The sequence below is a fragment of the Emys orbicularis genome, chromosome 10 (genome assembly GCF_028017835.1).
Source record: "Emys orbicularis isolate rEmyOrb1 chromosome 10, rEmyOrb1.hap1, whole genome shotgun sequence".
NCBI lineage: Eukaryota > Metazoa > Chordata > Testudines > Emydidae > Emys > Emys orbicularis.
In genome coordinates, this window is record NC_088692.1 from 37,193 (window position 1) to 63,252 (window position 26,060).

The following is a 26,060-nucleotide window of genomic DNA, read 5'->3' on the forward strand; positions in this document are numbered from 1 at the left end:
TATGTTACAGGGGAGATTTTCAAAAGGCACAAATGACAGTTAGGAACCTAGTTCCCATTTTTGCCTTTGAAAATCTCTTTCACATAAACACAGAACAATACTGTTCTTATAAAGCCAAGATACACGTAGCAGAAGTTGCTTAATTGGGGTGGCCTATTGTAATAGAATACACTCCTATATTTACACCCTACACACTACTGTAATAATCTTTGTATAAAATATGCTTTGTAAGGTATCATTTGAAAAAACTAACTGTTAATAATATCATAGTAAAATGTAGGAAAGTTGTAGAGAAGGTCCCTATCCCAGGGGAGGAGGAGAGCATCGCCCATGGAATGCTGTCCCATCCCCACTCTGGAGCAGTAGCGTGAACATTTCTTGCTCAAGTGAGTGGCGAACACATCTGTGGACAGTGTCCCGCAACATCTGAATAGGTCATGAAGTATTGTTGGGTCCATTTCCCACTTGTGGTCGTGTGGGAATTTGCAACTGACTGTCCGCTATTGAATTTTGTGTGCCTGGGAGGTAAGCTGTAGACAGTAGGACGTCATGGGAGATGAACCAGTTCCATAGCCTCATTGCTTCCACAGAGAGGGAGGGAGATCTGGCTCCCCCATCACTTAATGTAGTACAGACAGGCTATATTGTCCATTAGGATCTTCATATGGGATCCTTTGATCAGTGAGAGGAAATGGGCAGAGGTGATCCTGACTGCTCTTAGCTTGAGGAGACTGATGTGAAGAGATATCTCCATGGGCGACCACCTGCCTTGTGTCGTGAGGCCGTTTAGATGCACGCCCCATCCTATTTGTGATGTGTCAGTGGTGAGAAGTAACGACAGTGGGGCTTGCAAGAGGAGGATCCCTTTCCAAACATTGGCTGGGTCCTTCCACCAGTCTATGGAGTTTTTGATCCTAGTGGGTGGTGACAGGGGCTTGTCTAGTCTGTGTCTGTTTGGTCTGTAAACTGAGCTGAACCACATTTGAAAGCATTTCATGTGAATCCTGGCTAGTGGTATCACCGCTGTGCTCACTGCCATATGCCTCAAGAGTTGGAGACTGAGTCTGACTGATATTTGCAGGCTGCTCTGAATGGTCTCTATGAGCGTGACCAAGGAGAGGAACCTGTGTTGAGGCAAGAGAGGTCTAGCCTGTAACGAGTCGAAGTCGGCACCTATTAATTCCAGCCATTGTACTGGAGTGAGGGTTGATTTCTGGGTGTTGATCTGTAGGCCAAGTTCCATAAACAAGTGCATTGCAGCTTTGGTGACTTGGTGAGCCTCTTGGAGGGATTGGGCTCTGAGGAGGCAGTCATCCAGGTATGGATAAATCATGATCCCTTTGGAGCGCAGGTGACTGGCCACCACTGAGAGGACCTTGGAAAATACTTTCAGGGTCGATGATAGGCTGAAGGGAATCACCCTGTGTTGGTGGTGTTCTTGGCCCACAGTGAATCTGAGAAATCATCTGAGAGTCGGCAGGACTGAAAATATGAAAACTGGTTTTCAACCTCTGATCTTCAGGACACGTATCTCCCTGTTCCAGTGCTGGAATGATCGTTGATAAGGTGACCATCTTGAACTTTTGAGCATTGACACACTTATTGAGAGTTCTCAGGTTTGGTATGGGTATCCAACCTCCCTTCCTTTTGAGTATTAGGAAATAATGAGAGTAGAACCCTTTGCCTCATAGATTTTGAGGTACCAGTTCTATGGCTCCTAACTGGAAAAGACCATCTACCTCTTATCGCAGTAAACTCTCATGAGAAGGGTCCCTGAAGAGGGATGGAGAAGGGAGGTAAAATGGATGGAGTACCCAGTTTGAACGATCTCAAAGACCCATCAGTCTGATGTTATGCGTTCCCAGGCACTGTGGAATGCTGCCAATCAGTGACCAAATGGGTGTAAAGCGATGGTCTGCTGAATTAGTTGGGCGGAGCGGTCTAACGGTGCCTTGACCCACCCGTCAAAACTGGTGTTTGGACGTAGAGGGCTGGGATGATGAAGATTGTGGGCCAGATGGTTTACGCTTGGGGAATTTGCCTTTCTTTCTCTGTGGCTCATAGTGGCATTGAGCCATGTACTGAGATGTGCGCAGTCTATGCTTGGATTGGGGACTGAACCCTCTTTTTTGTCCTGGCTTGTAGATGCCCAGCGACTGAAGAGTTGCCCTAGACTTTAATGCCTTAATACTTGTACTCACTTGAAACTCATCCTGATGGGCAGGATCCCCTCGGAGAATAACATGAGGGGGAAAGGAGTCCAGGAGAGCTGGCTGTATTTTAAAGAATCCTTATTAAGGTTGCAGGAACAAACCATCCCGATGTGTAGAAAGAATAGTAAATATGGCAGGCAAACAGCTTGGCTTAACAGTGAAATCCTTGCTGATCTTAAACACAAAAAAGAAGCTTACAAGAAGTGGAAAATTGGACAAATGACCAGGGAGAAGTATAAAAATATTGCTCAGGCATGCAGGAGTGAAATCAGGAAGGCCAAATCACACTTGGAGTTGCAGCTAGCAAGGGATGTTAAGAGTAACAAGAAGGGTTTCTACAGGTATGTTAGCAACGAGAAGAAGGTCAAGGAAAGTGTGGGCCCCTTACTGAATGGGGGAGGCAACCTAGTGACAGAGGATGTGGAAAAAACTAATGTACTCAATGCTTTTTTTGCCTCTCTCTTCACGAACAAGGTCAGCTCCCAGACAACTGCACTGGGCAGCACAGTATGGGGAGGAGGTGACCAGCCCTCTGTGGAGAAATAAGTGGTTCAGGACTATTTAGAAAAGCTGGATGAGCACAAGTCCATGGGGCCGGATGCATTGCATCTAAGGGTGCTAAAGGAGTTGGTGGATGTGATTGCAGAGCCATTGGCCATTATCTTTGAAAACTCATGGCAATTGGGGGAGGTCCCGGATGACTGGAAAAAGGCTAATGTAGTGCCCATCTTTAAAAAAGGGAAGGAGGAGGATCTGGGGAACTACAGGCCAGTCAGCCTCACCTCAGTCCCTGGAAAAATCATGGAGCAGGTCCTCAAGGAATCAATTTTGAAACACTTAGAGGAGAGGAAAGTGATCAGGAACAGTCAGCATGGATTCACCAAGGGCAAGTCATGCCTGACTAACCTAATTGCCTTCTATGATGAGATAACTGGCTCTGTGGATGAGGGGAAAGCAGTGTACGTGTTATTCCTTGACTTTAGCAAAGCTTTTGATACGGTCACCCACAGTATTCTTGCCAGCAAGTTAAAGAAGTATGGGCTGGATGAATGGACTATAAGGTGGATAGAAAACTGGCTAGATCTTCGGGCTCAACGGGTAGTGATCACTGGCTCCATGTCTAGTTGGCAGCCGATATCAAATGGAGTGCCCCAAGGGTTGGTCCTGGGGCCGGTTTTGTTCAATATCTCCATTAATGATCTGGGGGATGGCATGGATTGCACCCTCAGCAAGTTTGCAGATGACACTAAACTGGGAGGAGTGGTAGATATGCTGGAGGGTAGGGATAGGATACAGAGGGACCTAGACAAATTAGAGGATTGGACCAAAAGAAATCTGATGAGGTTCAACAAGGACAAGTGCAGAGTCCTGCACTTAGGACGAAAGAATCCCATGCACTGCTACAGACTAGGGACCGAGTGGTTAGGAAGCAGTTCTGCAGAAAAGGACCTAGGGGTTACAGTGGACGAGAAGCTGGATATGAGTCAACAGCATGCCCTTGTTGCCAAGAAGGCTAACGGCATTTTGGGCTGTATAAGTAGGAGCATTGCCAGCAGATCGAGGGACGTGATCATTCCCCTCTATTCGGCATTGGTGAGGCCTCATCTGCAGTGCTGTGTTGAGTTTTGAGCCCCACATTACAAGAAGGATGTGGAAAAATTGGAAAGAGTCCAGCGGAGGGCAACAAAAATGATTAGGGGGCTGGAGCACATGACTTATGAGGAGAGGCTGAGGGAACTGGGATTATTTAGTCTGCAGAAGAGAAGAATGAGGGGGGATTTGACAGCTGCTTTCAACTACCTGAAAGGGGGTTCCAAAGAGGATGGATCTAGACTGTTCTCAGTGGTACCAGATGACAGAACAAGGAGTAATGGTCTCAAGTTGCAGTGGGGAAGGTTTAGGTTGGATATTAGGAAAACAAATTTTCACTAGGAGGATGGTGAAGCACTGGAATGGTTACTTAAGGAGTTGGTGGAATATCCTTCTTTAGAGGTTTTTATGGTCAGGCTTGACAAAGTCCTGGCTGGGATGATTTAGTTGGGGATTGGATTGGGGTTGGACTAGATGACATCCTGAGGTCCCTTCCAACCCTGATATTCTATGATTCTATGAAACCTCTTTGTCGTTAAATAAACTTTTTTTGTTCTCTAAATCTGTGTGAGTAACTCCATTTAAGATGGCAAGTTGATGTATATTGTTTCCTTACAGGGACAACAGACCTTTGTTATGTGAACTGTTTAGGAGAGGGTTGGACAAGCGCACTATAGAATACACATTTTGGGGGAGAAAATCTGGGACTGAGAGTGTGTTGGGGTCACTCTGCATGTAGTAACTAAGGCTGGTGGAAGCCAGAGTGTGACTGAAGTGTGCTGGCAGGCTTCAGCTATACAGATACTCAGGGCATGACTTGCTTGCGGGAAGGCTGTTTGTGAGCGGCCCAGGTGGGAGCTACATCAGAAAGGCATTGTAAGGCACCCAAGGTTGCAGGGCAAGGGTGATAGTCCCTCAGTGGTCTGGACTCCACCGAGAAAGGTCATACCTATTGTCATGTTTCAGTGAATTTTCTGTTTTCCAAAGATAGTGCCGGTAAAGCGTAGACGTTCCACAACAGATTCTGCAGAGATCAGAAATTCTGCATTGAACAAGAAATCCCAATTATATTCAGTGGGAAGGGCTGTACCTTATTTCTCAATTAACCAACATTATTACTGTTACTACTAAGCAGCAATTCTTCCCAGTGAACAACACTGGAGATTAGTTCCCTCAGAAGCATTCCTATTAAGTGGATTTTCCTGACTGGGGCTAAGTTAAAGAGAGTGCATTCTATATTTCATTTTTCCCAGTATATAAAAAAGTATAATACATGCACCTGTGCATTATTAAAAACCATAAAGCAGAATACCATGATGTGCTGCAGTGTCATCCAAAGCTACAGTACTCATCTTTCATGTAAATTACTTAGGGTGGATTTTACCGATATTAATGTTCATAAACAGCAAATACTGAATATGCACAGCAACTATTCCTCAAAGTTTAATCATTTGGCTAGTTTAATATTTCCCCCTCAAAATACCAAAAGGAATTAGAGGAAGATCATGAACCCTAATTAGCCATATTTGAATTTTTTTGTTAAATTAGAATAGTAACCAAACCACCCTAGTCTTGCAAGCTTACAGAGATAGAGGCGAGAAGATGTTATATTTATATAATTCACAACTTTTAGTTTAAAACCAAGATCGCTCAAAGTTAGAGCTTTGTGGCAAACACCAGCATAAAGCACACTCGTAGGGCAAAGTTACATATCACTTAAATAACTGGGTTTTCTAATGGGTTGTCTTGACAGTGACAGAAATAGAGCACATTATTTTCACTGCACTCATACACATACACACAAGGCATAGCTATCACAACTCCGGCAATTATATTCACACATGCCAGTAATTCAAGGGGCTAAGTCCTTGCTTTAGAGAGAGAGAAGGCAATAAGTCACTGTAAACACAGCAATGTATGCATAAAAGAGATCCCAGTTAGCCCAATTCTACTGATTCTGTTAACAGAAACAGCTGAAACTTCAGTACGTTTTTTTTATATATGCAAAAACACACACACACCATAAGAATATTTTACAGTAAGAGAAGCAACATTCTGCTTACCTCAACACCTAATTCAACTGGAACATCAAAAATAATCAAATACAGTATATCATGAAAAGCCCAGATTTGTCATTGTGCTTTGCAACATCTGTCCAGCTTCTCATGCCAATAAAGTATTATTTAAAATGCTATATTTCATTTTCAAATATTTTGTTCAATTTTGATCTTTTTAATATTTTAATTTTTAAATTAAAGCAAATTTACTACACTGGTATGTATTTTACTGTCATATTAATAACATTACATTACATCCAACCAACCAAAATATTTCAGCTAGAATATCTTTCTTAGTAAAATATGATTTACTTGAATATTGCCAAATTTAAACACTGGTTATGAAAACTTAAATTATATTTCTATTACTTTTATTTTAAAATAATCAGAAATAAGACTGACCAGGATTTGCAATCTTAAACAATCTGCAATTTAAGAATAGCTTAAAATCACTTATTTTCAGTTGTATCTCAGAGCTCATTAAATATGTTTTTTAGAAAAACAACTATGCACTTATTATAAAGTCGGTGAAAACATCTTCCATTTAATATTCTTCATTGATTTCTCTACGGAAAGAAATCAGATGCCTAACTTACCCTCTCTGTAAGTGCTGACTCACTTGTCTGCAGTCTCCTGGTCTCTGGTACATACCAATTTAAACAGAATTGTTCAGATGCACCAGCTAATCACAGCAACTCCCTAATCACATGCCCTAAACCACAGAATCTGCCAATGAATGCAATATGCAGTGTGCCTGTAGCTGTGTTGGTCCCAGGATATTAGAGACTAGGTGGGTGAGTTAATATCTTTTATTGAACCAACTTCTGTTGGTGAGAGAGACAAGCTTTCAACCTGACACAGAGTTGAAGAATCAGCTTGTTTCTCTCTTGTATTACCTCACCCACCTCGTCTCTCTAATGAATGCAATACACTGTTCCTATTCTATCACATTATACAACAGCCATATAGCCAGTTCTTCATGAATGTGTATTTACTCTGAAAAGAATGTAATGCATTTAGAAAACAAATGAATAATGTCTATAAAGGTTATATACTTTTGTGGATGAGTGGAACATAAAGTTAAAAACAATAAAGAATGCTTTGTTTTCAAAAATACCCAATTTACAACAAAACAATTGTGAATACTTTGAGCTGTTAACTTATACACAGAGATACAGTTTTTCACTTATAAAAGTAAGTTAAAAATTTGGTGAAACCATTTAAATTTCAGATTTGTTTTGTTCTTTTTTACATCAATCTTCATCCCCACAAACATCAGAAAAAGTGTTTGGCATGAAAACTTAATCATCGCCACTCTAAACTGCATGATGAAACAGAACCCTATTAAGGTTACCTCAAACACCCACCCTTGACTGGATTGGCAAATTAATTACCCACCCTGCATCTGCCCCATTCCCATTGCCACTGAGAACTAGGTTGGAAAGGATCTGAATAATTCTCCATCACCCAACATGAAAACCCCAGCAGGGAGCAAAAGTAAGAATCCAATGTTCAGATACAGCACTTCTGCCCTATAACAAAGCAAGCTGTTACTTGGAATAAAGAAAGGGTCTGGGGGGGGAAACGTCAGCTGCAGTTAAAAGAGGAAGTTATTCACCTTGTGCAGTAATGATGGTTCTTCGAGATGTGTGTCCCTATGGGTGCTCCGCTGTAAGTGTATCTGCGTCCCTGCACCTCTAATCAGATATTTTAGGTAGCAGTGTCTGTTCAGCCCACATGTGTTCTCCCTCCCTTGTGGTCTGCCTTGAGGCGATCTAGCACTGCATGGGCGAACCCTCTCAGTTCCTCCTCTACTGCAGAGCCCCTTATGCAGAACTCTGAAATAGAGGGGAGGAGAGTGGGTTATGGAGCATCCATAGGGACACACATCTCAAAGAACCATTGTTATTGCACAAGGTGAGTAACTTCCTCTTCTTCAAGTACAGTACCTATGGGTGCTCCACTGTAGGTGACTTCACAGTAGTATCCCCCATGGAGGGCTGGGGCTTCGGAGTGGAGTCTGTTACTACGGAGAATACTGTGGAGCTGAAGATGGTATCAGAGGCCAAACCTCTAGTGATGACATAATGTTCTGTGAAAGTGTAGGCAGAGGCCCAAGTTGCTGCTCTGCAGATTTCCGAGATAGGGACATCTTTAAGGAATGAGAGAGAGGTAGAAATTGACCTTGTGGAGTGAGTACGGATTCCAAACAGAGGCAACAGATTGCACTCTTGATAACAGTGATTAATGCAATCCAAGACTCATTTGGATAGTCTTTGAGCTGATATCGCGGAGCCTTTGGCTCTTTCCGTGAATGAAAGGCATAGTTTAGGGGACTTCCTGAAGTCTTTAGTCCTGTAGAATGCTAGTGCTTTTCTAACATCTAGCATATGCAGAATCGCCTCCCTGTTGTCACGATGTGGTTTTTGGAAAAAAACAGGAAGATGAATCTGTTGATTCATATGGAAAGTGGAGGCAATTTTAGGGAGAAACTTGCGATGTGGCCTCAGAGTTACTTTGTCTTCAAAAAAAGACAGTGTATGGTGGGTGTGCCATTAGGGCTGCTATTTCTCCTATGCGCCTAGCTGAGGTGATGGCAATTAGAAATGCTGTCTTCAGGGACAGGTGTAAGAGCGAGCAAGTTGCCATGGGCTCAAAGGGAGGTCTAGTCAAAGCTCTGAGAACAAGGTTAAGATCCCAGGTTGGAGCAGGTGGTCTCACATGCGGGAAGAGATTTCCAGTGCCCTTAAGGAATCTATGCATCAGCAGGTGAGTGAACACCGAGTAGCTATCTACCTGATGGTGGAAAGCCGTTATGGCTGCAAGACGTACCTTAAGGGAGCTGAGTTAGAGTTCTGACTTCTTGAGGTCTAAAATGTAGTCTAAAATTAGAGGGAGGGAAGACAAGGTTGGGTCTGTGTGCTAGAATGACACCAAACTTGGAATCGTTTCCATTTTTGTAGGTAAGTACGTCAAGCGCTTGACTTTCGGCTGTGCAGCAACACGTCTTTCACCTTGTCAGACAATTCTACTTCTAAATCTTGGAACCAAGAAGGAGCCAAGCCTGGAGGCGGAGGACCTGCAGGTTGGGGTGAAGGATCAGCCCACTGCTTTGAGCAAGCAGGTGGGGAATGAGCCAAAGACAAACCGGAGGACATAGTGCCATCTGTGTCAGATAAGGGAACCAGACTTGTGTATGCCAGCAGTGGGCAATCAGAATAACTCTCACTTTGTCTCGTCAAATTTTCAACAGGACCTTGGACAGAAGAGGAAATGGAGGAAAGGCATACAAAAGGACCCTGTCCCATGAGAGGATGAGAGCATCTTCCAGTGAATGTTTCCCCAGGCCAGTCCTGGAGCAGTAACTAGGACATTTCCTGTTCCGGTAAGTAGTGAAGAGATCCATAGTTGGAGTTCCTCAATGGGTGAATATGTCTCAAAGCACCTCTGAGTTCAGTTCCCATTTGTGGTCGTGAAAAAAGTTCCAACTGAGGCTGTCAGCTGTCACATTCTGTATCCCTGGTAGATAGACAGCTGAGATGAGCACATTGTGATGGATGCACCAATTCCAAAGTTTGAATGTTTCCATGCAGAGGGAGGAAGATCTGGCACCCTCCTGGCAATTTATGTAAGACATATAGGTCATATTGTCTGCCATAACTTTTGGGTGGGTATTCTTCATGAAAGGCAGAAAGTGTGCACAGCATTCCTGATGGCCTTTAGCTCCAAGAGATTGATATGGAGGGTTGCTTCTGTGGAAGACTGCTTGCCTTGAACCTTGTGGCCATGTAGATGAACTCCCCAGCCTATTAGGGAAGCATCTGTCATTGGAGTCAGCATTGGTAGCGGTTGCACAAATGGAGCACCTGCTCAGACATTGGATGGGTCTTTCCACCAGTTCAGGGAATGCCTTACTGTGGAAGGCTGTGATAGCATTTTGGTTAGTCTGTCCCTGTTTGGGGAATAGACAGAAGTGAGCCACATCTGAAGACACATCATGAATATGCAGGAATTAGGGGGTGACAAAGGTGCATGCTGGCATATGAACTGGCAGCTGCAGGCAGTTCCTGGCTAATGTTTGAGGGTTGGCCTGGACTGTCTCTATGAGACTCCAAAAGGTGGTGAATCTGTGTAGCAGGAGAAATGCTCTCGCTTGTGCTGCATCGAGGTTGGCGCCGATAAACTCCAGACAAGGCACTGGTGTCTCTAGGCAGTGTGGCAGAGCTCATAGCAGAGGCACCCTGATGCTTATGGGTACTACGCTTCAGAGCTGCCGGTACCGAGGTGGCTAATCGCACTAGGGAACCCCTCTGGCTGGCCAATGACTCTGTTGGGGGGCTTGGAGCCCTTTATGGGTGGAATCTGCTGGTCTTTTCCATGACCCTACCCCCTTTGAAATTCAAGGCTCCAGAGATGATCTGGGGTCTGCACTGGTGTCCCCTGCAGGCTGACCTGCCTTCTCCATAAGGAAGAGTTTTAACTTCAGCTCCCAATTCTTGCAAGACCTCAGCTTTTGCTGGTTGCAGAGAGAGCACTTCTAAGAGATATGGGACTCTCCCAGGCACTGGACATAGTGAGAGTTTCTGTCCGTTACAGGAATCAACTCCTTGCGGAAGAGGCACCTCTTGAAGCTGGGGAAGCCTTGCATGCCCCCCCCCCCCCCCCGGGGTGTGTGTCACCCTCTAGCAGTGAGAAATGCAGAAGAAGGTTATTCTTTCCTCTTCTTTTCTTTTTTAAATTTAAAGAACTTAGAAAGTCTTCTAAACATCCCCACCCCCAGGGGGGGGGAGGGGAGGGGGAATCCACCCAGACAGGGCAGGCAATGTAAACTAAAGTTATTTTTCTTTTCTTTTTTTCTTTATCCCAACAGGGTAAAAAGGAAACACTAACTATTAAGGAGAACAAAGGAAACAAAAACAACCACTACTTATGCTAATGATGCAGATAAGGAAGGGACAACTTCTCACCCCATCCAAGGCCAAAGGCGGGCCAGAAGGAACTGAGGGAAGGTTTGCCTGCACACTGATAGATAGCATTGAGGCAGACTATGAGGGAGGGTAAGCGCATATGCAGGCTGAACAGACACTGCTACCTAAAATCTCTGATTAGAGGTGTAGGGGCACAGATACACCTATAGTGGAGCACCCATAGGGGCACTACTCAAAGAAGAAGTTAGAGTTGTTTTCCCCATCTGCATTTTGTTGGGGCCCTGAGCTTGAAGCTGTGAGAGAAGGGACTGCCAGAGTTCCCCTTACCTTTAGTCCTGACCAACTGGGTTTCATGCCGAGAAAAACAACAGCAACAGCCCTGTGAAGTTTTATCCCCTTACCTGAAGGATGGATGTAGGCAGGGCCGGATTAAGATCTTTAGAGATCCTAAGCACTGAAAAGATTATGGTGCCCCCCCAAATGTAATTCAAAATAAAAACCCCACATCAATTCCCCCCCCGCCGCCCACCAGTAGCCCACCCGATCAGCGCCTCCCCATCCCTCCCGATCAGCTGTTTCGTGGCATGCAGGAGGCTCTGGGGGGGGAGGAGGGAGGAGCGAGGGCACGGCCGGCTCAGGGTAGGGTGTGGGAAGGGGTGGAGTGGGGGCAGGGCCTGTGGCAGAGCCAGGGGTTGAGCAGTGAGCACCCCCCGGCACATTGGAAAGTTGGCACCTGTAGCTCCAGCCCTGGAGTCGGTGCCTATACAAGGAGCCGCATATTAACTTCTGAAGAGCCGCATGTGGCTCCGGAGCCACAGGTCGGCCACCCCTGCCTTAACTGAATAAACTCATGGGGATTTATATTGCTTGCATTTTGGGATACTACTCTGTGTTTTAGTCTTTGTCCCTTATGCTATAATATCATCTGTAGTTCACTACTCTGTGTCAACAGCTCTTGTCAAGCCTGAAATACTCACTGCACCTAATACTGTTGTTATAATCTGTATATAAAAGATGGCATGTAAGGGTATAGTTGGAAAATTAATAACTCACTGAACATTAATATTCTTGAATGCTGTATGCACCGGGTGTGTACAAAGGATTATGAATACATGTTAGCATTATGTTCTTAAAATGTGTTTGGCAAGCAATGCATGAGCCCAGTTTGCCCTAGACAAAAGAAAGTACATTTGTCTCAGGCAGAGACAATGACAGTCCATTTACATAAAAGGTAAACAAGCTATCAAGCTGGGAAGAAATTAGTATGGCAGCTATGCCCCCAACAGGAGAGAAAAACTTTATCTGGGCTATAATCACAGGGGGTCTGAACTTCAAATGATAAGTAACTGAATCAACTGATTGCATATAATATTAAGCAACAGAGGGTCCTGTGGCACCTTTAAGACTAACAGATGTATTGGAGCATAAGCTTTCATGGGTGAATGCCCACTTCCCATGCGTCTGACGAAGTGGGCATTCACCCACGAAAGCTTATGCTCCAATACATCTGTTAGTCTTAAAGGTGCCACAGGACCCTCTGTTGCTTTTTACAGATCCAGACTAATACGGCTACCCCTCTGATATAATATTACTGTATTATAAAAGTGTATCAATTAAGGTCTTATGAAAGCTAAAGACACATTGGAGAGTAATATCACTGTGAAATGTATGTACTATATTAACACTATAGGAGGAAATATGGATACTTAATTATATTATGCTTTAAAATCTGTGACCAAACACAGGGAGAAATAGGTTTTCTCCCAGACAGGAGTTAAGGGAGCTATCTACCTGTCTCCAATGAAATTAAGCAAGGTATGACCAAAAACAATGGAAGCCCCATTTACATATGAATCAGCAGGGGGCTGGGAAGCCCACAGGAAGAGAAGGACAGCATGAGGTCATCCGGACAAAACAGTTAAGTTTGGGAAGATATAAGGAGAGAGGAGAAGCCATCTTGGACACAAGAGGCCAGAGCTCTCGCAAGCTGATAATGACGGGTCCATCTAACAAGGGGGCTAAAGTCTCTCGGAATGGAAGATTGGTAAGGATCTTGAACAAAGACTGTAGCTTGTTAAGTTAGGTCTTAGCAATTAGAAAGCATATTTTTACTTTTGTTTGTAACCCTTTCTAACTTTATTCCTTTTACTTGGTATCACTTAACCGATATTCTTTTGTTAATAAACTTGTTTTATTTTTTACAATAAACCAACTCAGTGCTGTGCTTGAAAAGAAGGGTGCATTTACCCCAGGTAAGTTAATAAGCTGTGATGTGCTTTTGTTTCTTTAAAGGAGCGAACAAACATTATTATTTCTCTGAATGTTCCAGGAGAGGGTTGGATGCTTCAGTGTAGTTTTGGGGAAATTTGGGACAGGGAGTGTGTTGGGGTCATCTTTGCAAGAAGTAACCAAAGAGTGGTGAGTTCCAGAATGGGGCTGCTGTGTTGTAGGCAGGCTGCTGGGGCCAGAGCACTGGACCAGGGCTGCATAGCACACAAACACTCAGGATACTGCATGCTTGTGTCTTGGTTGGAAGCATCCTGACAAGAAAACCACAGCAACAGAGCATTTTAAGGCACCCAGGGTTGCAAGGCAGGCCGTGACGCAGCCCAGAACATGACAAACATACTTTTAAGAAAAACCTCTCCATCTCTGCTCTCCTTCATTTCATCACGTCTGTGGTTGGCAGGAGATGCCTGATGCTCCTTTGTGCTATCATAGTTCTTGATTCTACTAGTCAACCCACAATGGACTAGATCTGTCCTCACCTAACTCCCACCCAGAACACTTTCAGTCAAAACAATGTTTCTATTTTTAATAGTCAGGCCTCCTTTTTTCCTCTTCAAAATCAAAACCAATAGACTCTGGAAGCTAGTCTGGGAGCTGACCCACAGTAACAGATGGTCTATGGGAGAACTAGATCTATGGGTGAATGTGAAGTCGGAGGTTCTAAAGGGCTCTTGCCCCCAGTCCTTATCCACCTTTATTGCTGTTTCTACTCTTTGTGAAAAGTCTGGGCTGCGGCAATAACAGACAACCCGGTGGAAATCCTAGGGGCAAGTAGGTGGAAGCAGTTTGAAGTTGTAAACAGCTCTCTCAGCCTGGCTCCCCACTCATTGCTGCTCGTGGAAAGTTCAGAGCTATAAGCACACATTGTCCTATTTCCTTTATTTGGTTGAATTTAGGGATGTCAAGCAATTAAAAAAATTAATCTCATGGTTAATCGTGCTGTTAAACAATCATAGAATATAGAATCATAGAATATCAGGGTTGGAAGGGACCTCAGGAGGTCATCTAGTCCAACTCCCTGCTCAAAGCAGGACCAATTCCCAACTAAATCATCCCAGCCAGGGCTTTGTCAAGCCTGACCTTAAAAACTTCTAAGGAAGGGGATTCCACCACCTCCCTAGGTAACCCATTCCAGTGCTTCAATAATAGAATACAATTTATTTAAATATTTTGCATGTTTTCTACATTTTCAAATATATTGATTTTAATTACAACACAGAATACAAAGTGTACAGTGCTCACTTTATATTATTATTTTTATTTCAAATATTTGCACTGTAAAAACCAAAAGTATTTTTCAATTCACCTAATACAAGTACTGAAGTGCAATCTCTTTATCATGAAAGTTGAACTTACAAATGTAGAATTATGTACAAAAATAACTTCATTCAAAAATAAAACAATGTAAAACTTTAGAGCATACAAGTCCACTCAGTCCTACTTCAGCCAATCGCTCAGACAAAACAAGTTTGGTTACAATTTGCAGGAGATAATGCTGCCTGCTTCTTGTTTACAATGTCACCTGAAAGTGAGAACAGGCATTCGCATGGCACTGTTGTAGCTGGGGTTGCAAGATATTTACGTGCCAGATGTGCTAAAGCGGGGGTAGGCAACCTATGGCACGTGTGCCGAATGTGGCACGTGAGCTGATTTTCAGTGGCACTCACACTGCCTGGGTCCTGGCCACCGGTCCGGGGGGCTCTGCATTTTAATTTAATTTTAAATGAAGTTTCTTAAACATTTTAAAAACCTTATTTACTTTATATACAACAATAGTTTAGTTATATATTATAGACTTATAGAAAGAGACCTTCTAAAAATGTTAAAATGTATTACTGGCACGCGAAACCTTAAATTAGAGTGAATAAATGAAGACTCGGCACACCACTTCTGACATTTGCCGACCCCTGCGCTAAAGATTCACATGTCCCTTCATGCTTCAGTCACCATTCCAGAGGACATGCATCCATGCTGATGATGGGTTCTGCACGATAACGATCCAAAGTAGTGCGGACCGACGCATGTTCATTTTCATCATCTGAGTCAGAAGCCACCAGCAGAAGGTTGATTTTCTTTTTTGGTGGTTTGGATTCTGTAGTTTTCGCATCTGAGTGTTGCTCTTTTAAGACTTCTGAAAGCATGCTCCACACCTCGTCCCTCTCAGATTTTGGACAGCACTTCAGATTCTTAAACCTTGGGTTGAGTGCTGTAGCTATTTTTAGAAATCTCACATAGGTACCGTCTTTGCGTTTTGTCAAATCTGCTGTGAAAGTGTTCTTAAAATGAACATGTGCTGGGTCATCATCCGAGGCTGCTATAACATGAAATATATGGCAGAATGCGGGTAAGACAGAGCAGGGGACGTACAATTCTCCCCCAAGGAGTTCAGTCACAAATTAAATTAATTCATTATTTTTTTAACAAGCATCATCTGCATGGAAGCATGTCCTCTGTAATGGTGGCCGAAGCATGAGGAGGCATATGAATGTTTAGCATATCTGGCACATAAATACCTTGCAACGCTGGCTACACAAGTGTCATGCGAACACCTGTTCTCACTTTCTCACATTATAAATAAGAAGCAGACAGCAGTATCTCCCGTAAATGTAAACAAACTTGTTTGTCTTAGCGATTGGCTGAACAAGAAGTAGGACCGAGTGGACTTGTAGTCTCTAAAGTTTTACATTGTGTTTTTGAGTGCAGTTATGTAACAATAAAGAAATCTACATTTGTAAGTTACACTTTCACAATAAAGAGATTGTACTACAGTACTTGCATGAGGTGAATTGAAAAATACAATTTCTTTTATCATTTTTACAGTGCAAATATTTGTAATAAAAATAATAATATAAAGTGAGCACTGTATACTTTGTATTCTGTGTTGTAATAGAAAACAATGTATTTGAAAATGTAGAAAAACATCCAAAAATATTTAATACATTTCAATTGGTATTCTATTTTTGAACAGTACGATTAATTGCAATTAATTTTTTTAATCACAATTAATTTTTTTGAGTTAATCGTATTGAGTTCACTGCAATTAATCGACAGCCCTAGTTGAATTGTATCATGACGTGATGAAAGAGGGACCCCATCAACCCCCCCATCCCCATGATTTGTTATGACATGTACCCTGTCCACTGTGCTCTATAACACAAAGTGGACACTTATACAATACATAATTAAAATTAGTAGTAATCAAGGTTCCCCAAAACCATGTAGATACATAACCACGTACATTGCTGATGGGTACTATACACTGCCCAGTGTCTGTCATGCAAGGAAGCCTCTTTAATACAATACAAATGCCTCCTTGCCTTGTAGAGGGAGCAAATAACCTCACCTTCTAAGGAAGCGGAAAGAGTGATTTGAGAAAGAAAAATGCCTGGGTCAATTATTGAGTGAAAGTGAGGAAGAGGATATGGGATGGGGAGAGGGTGTTGGAAAGAAGGTGAGAGTGAATGTGAGGTATTGGGTGAATGAAGGGAAGAAGAACTGAAGGTATAGCTGGAATAAAGATGGTGGTAGAATAAGAAGGAGGGAATGAGAGCATCTATGCTCATAGATTATAAACTTGAGCTCAGGCAGAGCTTCATTTTACTTACACACACACCACAAATAATCATAATAATGACAGATTCTAAAGATTTCAATTGAATTGTTTCTTCTGTGTAATTTCTGCTGATTGGATTCTCCTCAGAATCGTTCTCACACATCAATCAGCTTTCAGCACAACCTTAATTGTACTTAAATATGGTAAAGCACCATGCACACCCATAATGCAGTATTAATCATAAAACTAGATAACTTAATAAAATTCATGTAAAAATCACAGTATAAAATGCCATACACAAAGCAAATTCTAAAGCAATATATATCCTCCTCTGTCAATCCAGATAGATCTTATCTATCATGTAAAGGACAACAACAAAAAAAAGCGAGAGACCTGTTTGAATGGGATGCAGATAGTTTCATTTGAGAACGCAGATAAAAAGCTCCATAGGCTTGAAATGTCACATACCACAAAGGGTTAGTTCTAACTCACTCTCTAAAGCAGTGGTGCACAAACATTTCTAGTTATGCCTCCCCCCCCCTTACCATTAATGGAATCTGTCCGCGCCTCCCCACCCTCCATTACTGCACAGCCAAGGCTTCCTCAGCAGTGGAGCTTAGGCTGAAGGCAGAGCTGGGGGCGGAACTGGGGATGGGGGAGGAGCTGGGGCTAGAGGCGGAGCTGGTCTGGGGATGGAGAGGGAATGAGAGCAGAGCTGGTCTGGGGACAGAGTGGAGCTGGGGGTGGAGCAGGACTGGGGGCTGAACAGGGTTGGAGACTGAGCTGGTCTGGGGATGGAGCAGGGCTGGAAGCATGGCACTCACTCCCCGTCCCACCGTGGGGGCTGGCCCACTGTGCACCCCCAAAACGTTCCTCCATGTCCCACTAGGGGTCATGCCCCACAGTTTGGGGACCACTGCTCTAAAGTCAGAGAGAGTCTTTCCATTGATTTTAATAGGAGTTGAATTGGGTCCCAAAACAGAAGCATGTATCATAGCACAATTCATTGCTGAACACCTGTAAATTTTGTTTTTTCACAAGTTTTATTCCCAAATTTGTCTGAGCTCCTGACAGATTTAAGAATAAAAATTTTGTGAATGACAATAATTAGCGGATCTTTATCCCAACTTTCCTACAGTCATTCATAGATAAGAATGTAAACATAATGTTCATAACAGGAAACTTCAAATGTGAGCTTTAATTGTAAGAATTGACCCATCTAATTGAATTTCTAATACAGAAATTTAAGAAGATGCAATCCAATTTTATTTAGGACACACCTGGCTTTCACATTTATTAGCTAACTAAAACAACAAAGCAAATTATACCAGGAATGTAACTTTCACAGCCCTAACTAGCAGCTAAGAAACACTCAGGAGGAATTGGATGGGTTCTAAAGGCTGAGATGTAAGCACTGGGTTCTTGTCAGGGGCGTGCAGGTGCATTTTTCAGTTGAGAGGGTAAATACCTTTATCCCTTCTAGCTGCAAAACCCATTGGACTCAGTGGAATTGGGCAGGAAGATTTGTGTGCTGGAAGAGAGGGGCATTATGAGGGATTTCACATTAGTTATACCAATGTGAGCAAGAGGGAATGAGCCGTCATGGAGAACTCTTGTACAGAAAAATACCCATCTTCTGTAGCATACAGCAATTTAATCTTGAGCGTGTTAAAGTTAACATTGTAGTTATGTTGTATACTCAAAGAATATGCCCTTTCAACATTTTAAGCAAGCTAACTGCCCAGTGGAACGGTTATCAAAGTACAGCAAATTAACTAATAAAGAGAACAGATAGCTGTTAAACACTTTGGGCTACAAAAGAGGAGGCAACAAAATTAACAATTAAAAAGATAATTTTTACCTAATGTATAATTATGCTGTGAAATTCACTTATGTATTAGTGAGGCTAACAGCTTAGGAAGGTTCTAAAAAGGAAGAAACAGTTACTTATCTTAAAATAACGATGGTTCTTCAAGATGTGCTGTCCATACATATATTCCACTCTTGATATGCATGGACACCATGATCTCGAGACCAGACTCTTTTAGCTAGCCATGCCTATTGGGGCCATGCATGTGCCCCTAGTGTCCTCATGCCCTGTACCAAAGGCACAAAGGGTAGAGTGGGCCCAACCGCCCATTAGCTATTTTGTCAATACAGAATCCAGATGTTAAGGGACTCCATAGTAGCAGGGAAGGAGGGAGCATCTCAAACAACCACAGTTACTGTAAAGTAAGTAACCATTCCTTATTCTTCAAGTGATTTTCCATACATACGCCACTCTTGGTGACTCTCAAGCACTGACCTGATGAGGAGGAGGTGGGTGTTTGGAGTCCACCTAAACAAAGACTGTAGCACAGCTCTGCCAAAAGCAGCATCATATCTTGATGCTTCAATGAGGGAACATGTTTTGTAAAGTTATGGACTGAACCCCAAGTTGCTGCACTGTGTAATTCTGAGATGGGTATGCTTCCCAAGGAAGCCGCAGATGATGCCTGAGCCCTATTGAAATGAGTCCTAACCTGAGCTGGTGAAATCTGAATTGGCTAGCTTATAATAGACTAATGAAACTTTTGCGAACAGGGGCTGCTAACAGGGAGTTTCGCAAGGGAGTTTGGAAGGGGAGTGGGAAGGGGCGAGGGTCCCTTGCCGGTTCTATCTGTTTTCCCTTTATTCCCCTTAAAACCTAAAACTTCTTGCTTAAACAACCCTTTCAGCGGACAGGGGGCTGCAGACGGGAGTTTGACAGAGGGAGACTTACGATGGTTAGGAAGACCCGCAACACCTGTGCCAGCACTGCTTCTGTCTCCTCCACCTGCGCCTGTAGCCAGACAGAGCGCCTGAGCATGGATGCTTCTATCCAGATCCTGGTGTGGTTTTGCAGAGACTGTAACTTGCAATTTCCACTTACTGGTATCCAGGCTGGGGGGACCATCCAATGTGAAAGGTGCCTGCTGGTGGAATCTCTCAGGCAGCAGGTGGGAGAGCTACAGGAGGAGGTGGCTAGGTTGAGAAGCATCCGAATCCACGAGCAATTCCTGGACAGTGTCCATGTGGAGACAGCTGAGGTAGCTGTCCCAGTACACAGGACTGCTGATACACCACTGGTGGAGGAGGAGATGGCTCAGGGTGGACACTGGCAGCTGGTTACTTCTGGCAGCAGGCAGTGCTCCACCCCTGCTCCGAACCCTCCCGCTGTGGTAATAGGTAACCGTTATGCTCTTCTTGATACAGGAAAGAAGGCATCACCCCCTACAGTAAAGGAGGAGAAGCCTCGTACCCCTAAGGCTGGGAGGTCTGCTGCCACCACTGCGAATAGGAAACGTAGGGTAGTGGTGGTCGGAGACTCTCTGCTGAGGGGGACGGAGGCGCCCATCTGTCGCCCTGACATTTCATCTCGGGAGGTATGCTGCCTGCCGGGAGCCCGTATCCGAGACGTTACGGAGGCATTGTCGAGGATTATCCAGCCCTCTGACTACTACCCCATGCTACTCATCCATGTGGGCACAAATGATACTGCGCGGTGTGACACTGAGCGGATCAAGAGTGACTACAGGGCTCTGGGAGTACGGGTGAAGGAGTTTGGAGCGCAGGTGGTATTCTCTTTGATTCTTCCTGTCAAAGGTAGGGGCCCGGGCAGAGACAGATGCATCATGGAGGTGAATGCCTGGCTGCAAAGATGGTGTCGCCAGGAGGGCTTTGGCTTCCTAGACCACGGGATGCTATTTGAGGAAAGACTGCTAGGCAGAGATGGCGTTCACCTTTCGAGGAGGGGAAAGACCCTATTTGGACACAGACTGGCTAACCTAGTGAGGAGGGCTTTAAACTAGGTTCGACGGGGACAGGTGAGCAAAGCCCGCAGGTAAGTGGGGAACATGGAGACCTGGGAGACGGGTCGGAAACGAGAGGGAGTGTGGGCTATATTGGCAGAGAGAAAGGAGGGTCAGGACAAAACTGGGAGGAAAGATCAAACCAGTATCTTAGATGCCTATATACAAATGCGAGAAGTATGGGTAATAAGCAGGAAGAACTGGAAGTGCTAATAAATAAATACAACTATGACATTGTTGGCATCACTGAAACTTGGTGGGATAATACACATGATTGGAATGTTGGTGTGGATGGATACAGCTTGCTCAGGAAGGATAGACAGGGGAAAAAGGGAGGAGGTGTTGCCTTATATATTAAAAATGTACACACTTGGACTGAGGTAGAGATGGACATAGGAGATGGAAGTGTTGAGAGTCTCTGGGTTAGGCTAAAAGGGGTAAAAAACAAGGGTGATGTCATGCTAGGAGTCTACTACAGGCCACCTAACCAGGTGGAAGAGGTGGATGAGGCTTTTTTTAAACAACTAACAAAATCATCCAAAGCCCAAGATTTGGTGGTGATGGGGGACTTCAACTATCCGGATATATGTTGGGAAAATAACACAGCGGGGCACAGACTATCCAACAAATTCTTGGACTGCATTGCAGACAACTTTTTATTTCAGAAGGTTGAAAAAGCTACTAGGGGGGAAGCTGTTCTAGACTTGATTTTAACAAATAGGGAGGAACTCGTTGAGAATTTGAAAGTAGAAGGCAGCTTGGGTGAAAGTGATCATGAAATCATAGAGTTTGCAATTCTAAGGAAGGGTAGAAGGGAGAACAGCAAAATAGAGACAATGGATTTCAGGAAGGCGGATTTTGGTAAGCTCAGAGAGCTGATAGGTAAGGTCCCATGGGAATCAAGACTGAGGGGAAAAACAACTGAGGAGAGTTGGCAGTTTTTCAAAGGGACACTATTAAGGGCCCAAAAGCAAGCTATTCCGCTGGTTAGGAAAGATAGAAAATGTAGCAAAAGACCACCTTGGCTTAACCACGAGATCTTGCATGATCTAAAAAATAAAAAGGAGTCATATAAAAAATGGAAACTAGGACAGATTACAAAGGATGAATATAGGCAAACAACACAGGAATGCAGGCGCAAGATTAGAAAGGCAAAGGCACAAAATGAGCTCAAACTAGCTACGGGAATAAAGGGGAACAAGAAGACTTTTTATCAATACATTAGAAGCAAGAGGAAGACCAAAGACAGGGTAGGCCCACTGCTTAGTGAAGAGGGAGAAACAGTAACAGGAAACTTGGAAATGGCAGAGATGCTTAATGACTTCTTTGTTTCGGTCTTCACCGAGAAGTCTGAAGGAATGCCTAACATAGTGAATGCTAATGGGAAGGGGGTAGGTTTAGCAAATAAAATAAAAAAAGAACAAGTTAAAAATCACTTAGAAAAGTTAGATGCCTGCAAGTCACCAGGGCCTGATGAAATGCATCCTAGAATACTCAAGGAGCTAATAGAGGAGGTATCTGAGCCTCTAGCTATTATCTTTGGAAAATCATGGGAGACGGGAGAGATTCCAGAAGACCGGAAAAGGGCAAATATAGTGCCCATCTATAAAAAGGGAAATAAAAACAACCCAGGAAACTACAGACCAGTTAGTTTAACTTCTGTGCCAGGGAAGATAATGGAGCAAGTAATTAAGGAAATCATCTGCAAACACTTGGAAGGTGGTAAGGTGATAGGGAACAGCCAGCATGGATTTGTAAAGAACAAATCATGTCAAACCAATCTGATAGCTTTCTTCGATAGGATAACGAGTCTTGTGGATAAGGGAGAAGCTGTGGATGTGGTATACCTAGACTTTAGTAAGGCATTTGATACGGTCTCGCATGATATTCTTATCGACAAACTAGGCAAATACAATTTAGATGGGGCTACTATAAGGTGGGTGCATAACTGGCTGGATAACCGTACTCAGAGAGTTGTTATTAATGGTTCCCAATCCTGCTGGAAAGGCATAATGAGTGGGGTTCCGCAGGGGTCTGTTTTGGGACCGGCTCTGTTCAATATCTTCATTAACGACTTAGATATTGGCATAGAAAGTACGCTTATTAAGTTTGCGGATGATACCAAACTGGGAGGGATTGCAACTGCTTTGGAGGACAGGGTCATAATTCAAAATGATCTGGACAAATTGGAGAAATGGTCTGAGTTAAACAGGATGAAGTTTAACAAAGACAAATGCAAAGTGCTCCACTTAGGAAGAAAAAATCAGTTTCACACATACAGAATGGGAAGAGACTGTCTAGGAAGGAGTACGGCAGAAAGGGATCTAGGGGTTATAGTGGACCACAAGCTAAATATGAGTCAACAGTGTGATGCTGTTGCAAAAAAAGCAAACATGATTCTGGGATGTATTAACAGGTGTGTTGTGAGCAAGACACGAGAAGTCATTCTTCCGCTCTACTCTGCTCTGGTTAGGCCTCAGCTGGAGTATTGTGTCCAGTTCTGGGCACCGCATTTCAAGGAAGATGTGGAGAAATTGGAAAGGGTCCAGAGAAGAGCAACAAGAATGATTAAATGTCTTGAGAACATGACCTATGAAGGAAGGCTGAAAGAATTGGGTTTGTTTAGTTTGGAAAAGAGAAGACGGAGAGGGGACATGATAGCAGTTTTCAGGTATCTAAAAGGGTGTCATAAGGAGGAGGGAGAAAACTTGTTCACCTTAGCCTCTGAGGATAGAACAAGAAGCAATGGGCTTAAACTGCAGCAAGGAAGGTTTAGGTTGGACATTAGGAAAAAGTTCCTAACTGTCAGGGTGGTCAAACACTGGAATAAATTGCCTAGGGAGGTTGTGGAATCTCCATCTCTGGAGATATTTAAGAGTAGGTTAGATAAATGTCTATCAGGGATGGTCTAGACAGTATTTGGTCCTGCCATGCGGGCAGGGGACTGGACTCGATGACCTCTCGAGGTCCCTTCCAGTCCTAGAATCTATGAATCTATGAAAAGCCTGAGGGTTGAAATAATGAGCCCCATCAAGAAATGCCATAAAAATTTCTTGGGGAGGCTCTAAACGATTTAGTCCTATGTAAATAGTACAAAAGTGCTCTAAAGACATCTAACATATGTAAACTAGCCTCCCCCTGATTAGAATGTGTTTGGGGGGTGGGCGGAAATCTGGCAAATTAATTTAGTTCAAATGAAAATCGGCGACTATTTTATGGAAGACCTTGGGATGGGGCCTCAGGATGACCTTATCCTTATGGAATATTTTATGAAGAACGCCTGCAATAAGTTCCTGTATTTCCCCAATTCTTTTGGCTGATAATTGCTACTTAAATATTATCTTCATGGATAAATATAGCAAAGAGCAAGTTGCCAACGGCTCAAATGGGGCTCTCATTAAACTTTCTAGGACAGTAGGGCAATCTGCGGCCTGCACGTGGCCCATCAGGGTAATCTGCTGGCGGGTCGCCAGACAGTTTGTTTACATTTGCACGGCCACCCGCAGCTCCCAGTGGCTGCGGTTCACCGTTCCCGGCCAATGGGAGCTGCGGGAAGCGGTGCGGGCCACAGGGACGTGAAAACACATTATAATTGGTACCAGGAAAAAATACTTTCCCTCAAAAATCTGAAAATAAAAACAAAAACAACAAGCCCATATGCCAACAGGCAAAAACTACACTAACTATAGTAAATATTAGTAATACTAATTGTTTACAAATTATGTAAAAAAATAGTTCTTGTGAAAACAACATGGAGTCTGGTGGCACCTTAAAGACTAACAGATTTATTTGGGCATAAGATTTTGTGGGTAAAAAACCCCATTTTTTCAGATGCATGCAAGTTCTTGTGAGTGCATCATGACACAGACATTGCCAGCTACGGGTGGTGAAGAGGGATCTGAGGGACAGTTGGGCATGCTCTATCATTTATGCCCGCAGTACAGGGCACAAGGACATTCAGGGCGCATGCACAGCCCCGATGGACGCTGCTGGCCAAAAGATTCCAATCTCATGAGCATTAAGAATGGAATATATAGGGACAATCACTCAAAGAAAGAATTCACATTTCTATTAATAGAACATAATCGGCAATTACACTTGCTGGAATAAAATTGTAAAATAATATCCGTCCTCATGTTCGATGGCATGAACTGATCACCAGCAGGAATCAGGAGAATAACCCCTCTCCTATAAGAGCACAATTAGATACATTATCAAAGTTTTATAACTTCTTAAATATTGGCCACTATCAGAAACAGAATACCAGATTAAATGGTCCACTGATCTGTTCCAGGTTGATAATTCCTAAATTTCCATCTGAGAATTTACAAAAGCTGCTGATTTGGAAAAACATTAAATTCAATTCCAAGTATTAATTTTAATTGCAGATAATAAAGCAAATATGTAAAAATGTAACCGCCCTTTTCAGTATGCATTTTCTGAACGTATATTAAAATAGAATAATCTTGAAAAAAATACAAAACGTGCAATAAAAGAGGAAATGCTCAGACTTACCTATAACTGATTCAACTGTATTACTGCCAGAGTAGAATGGGAGAGCTTTGGCACTGATAACTGAGAGAGCTGTTGGGGATGAATTATCTGATCCAATACTGGAAGCCAGACTAGAAGTTATACTGGAGGTTATACTTGAAGCAAGTGGATTAACCACTGAAAAAACACTGAGATGGTTCTGTTTAAAAATATATAAATAAAATAAGCAAAATGCATTTGTAAACAAAATTATTAAAATAATCTTAAAAACAAAGATTTGGGAGACATTATATAGGTTATTTAAATTTGCACAATAGAAGAATCTATGGAATTAATGAATTTAGGATCATGTTCCTGTGTATTTGGCAGCAAATGTGCTTGACACAGCTAGCACATTCCAACAGTCTGGAAATTGCTTCCAGAAAATATATGTCACAAAGGCAGTTATACAACAGGCTAGGACAGTTGGAGCCTGAGGAACAATTCCAAAAGAAAAAAAAATCCATGCAAGAGGTGATTGAGGTCAATTCTGTATTCCCGTATAAAAATGATCATAGAAATTTGAGGTGTAAAAGACCTAGAGGCATTAGGTCATTTAATCCATTTCCTAGACATAAACATACAGACTCATACACCTATATCTTACTGAAGCTAGTGTCCAAGTTAGCTAGCGTAGTGTCAAAATATGACTGTACATATGGCGCTTGTACCCCTGTGCTGCTTACCTCTAGCTGAGCCCTGCTGACCCAAGGAAAGAGGTTAGGACTTTGATTCAAGATAGTTTTTTCCCTACAAATTTATTAAATGTCACCAGTTAACATTCTGAACAGGAAAATTAAGTTTCAAAAAGTTTGGAGTGAGTTTGTGCAGAACCCAACTTTTTTGTGTGTCTTTTAATTTAAAAAATTAACAAAATAGTATCATCAAGTTTCAATAACAGTGTATGGAACAGTAACTTATTTCATTGGTGCCTATGACTCAGGAGCACTGAATTTGCATTAATACATTAGTTCTCTGCTGAAGTGGTAAACTGATTTGTACCAATATCTTTGGTGGTTTCCAGTCAGATTTCAGACCTGGACATACTATGGAAACGAGACTGGTTG

At 43.0% G+C, this 26,060-nt stretch overlaps 1 protein-coding gene across 1 annotated transcript in view; it reads right to left on the reverse strand.

The window, feature by feature from the left end:
- UNKL (unk like zinc finger) overlaps window positions 1-26,060 on the reverse strand; it is a 133,574-nt gene that overhangs the window by 16,271 nt on the left and 91,243 nt on the right. Inside the window, exon 11 of the mRNA XM_065411636.1 lies at window positions 24,976-25,153. Within this exon, the coding sequence (XP_065267708.1) occupies window positions 24,976-25,153 (178 nt within the window). The remainder of the gene's footprint in view (window positions 1-24,975; window positions 25,154-26,060) is intronic.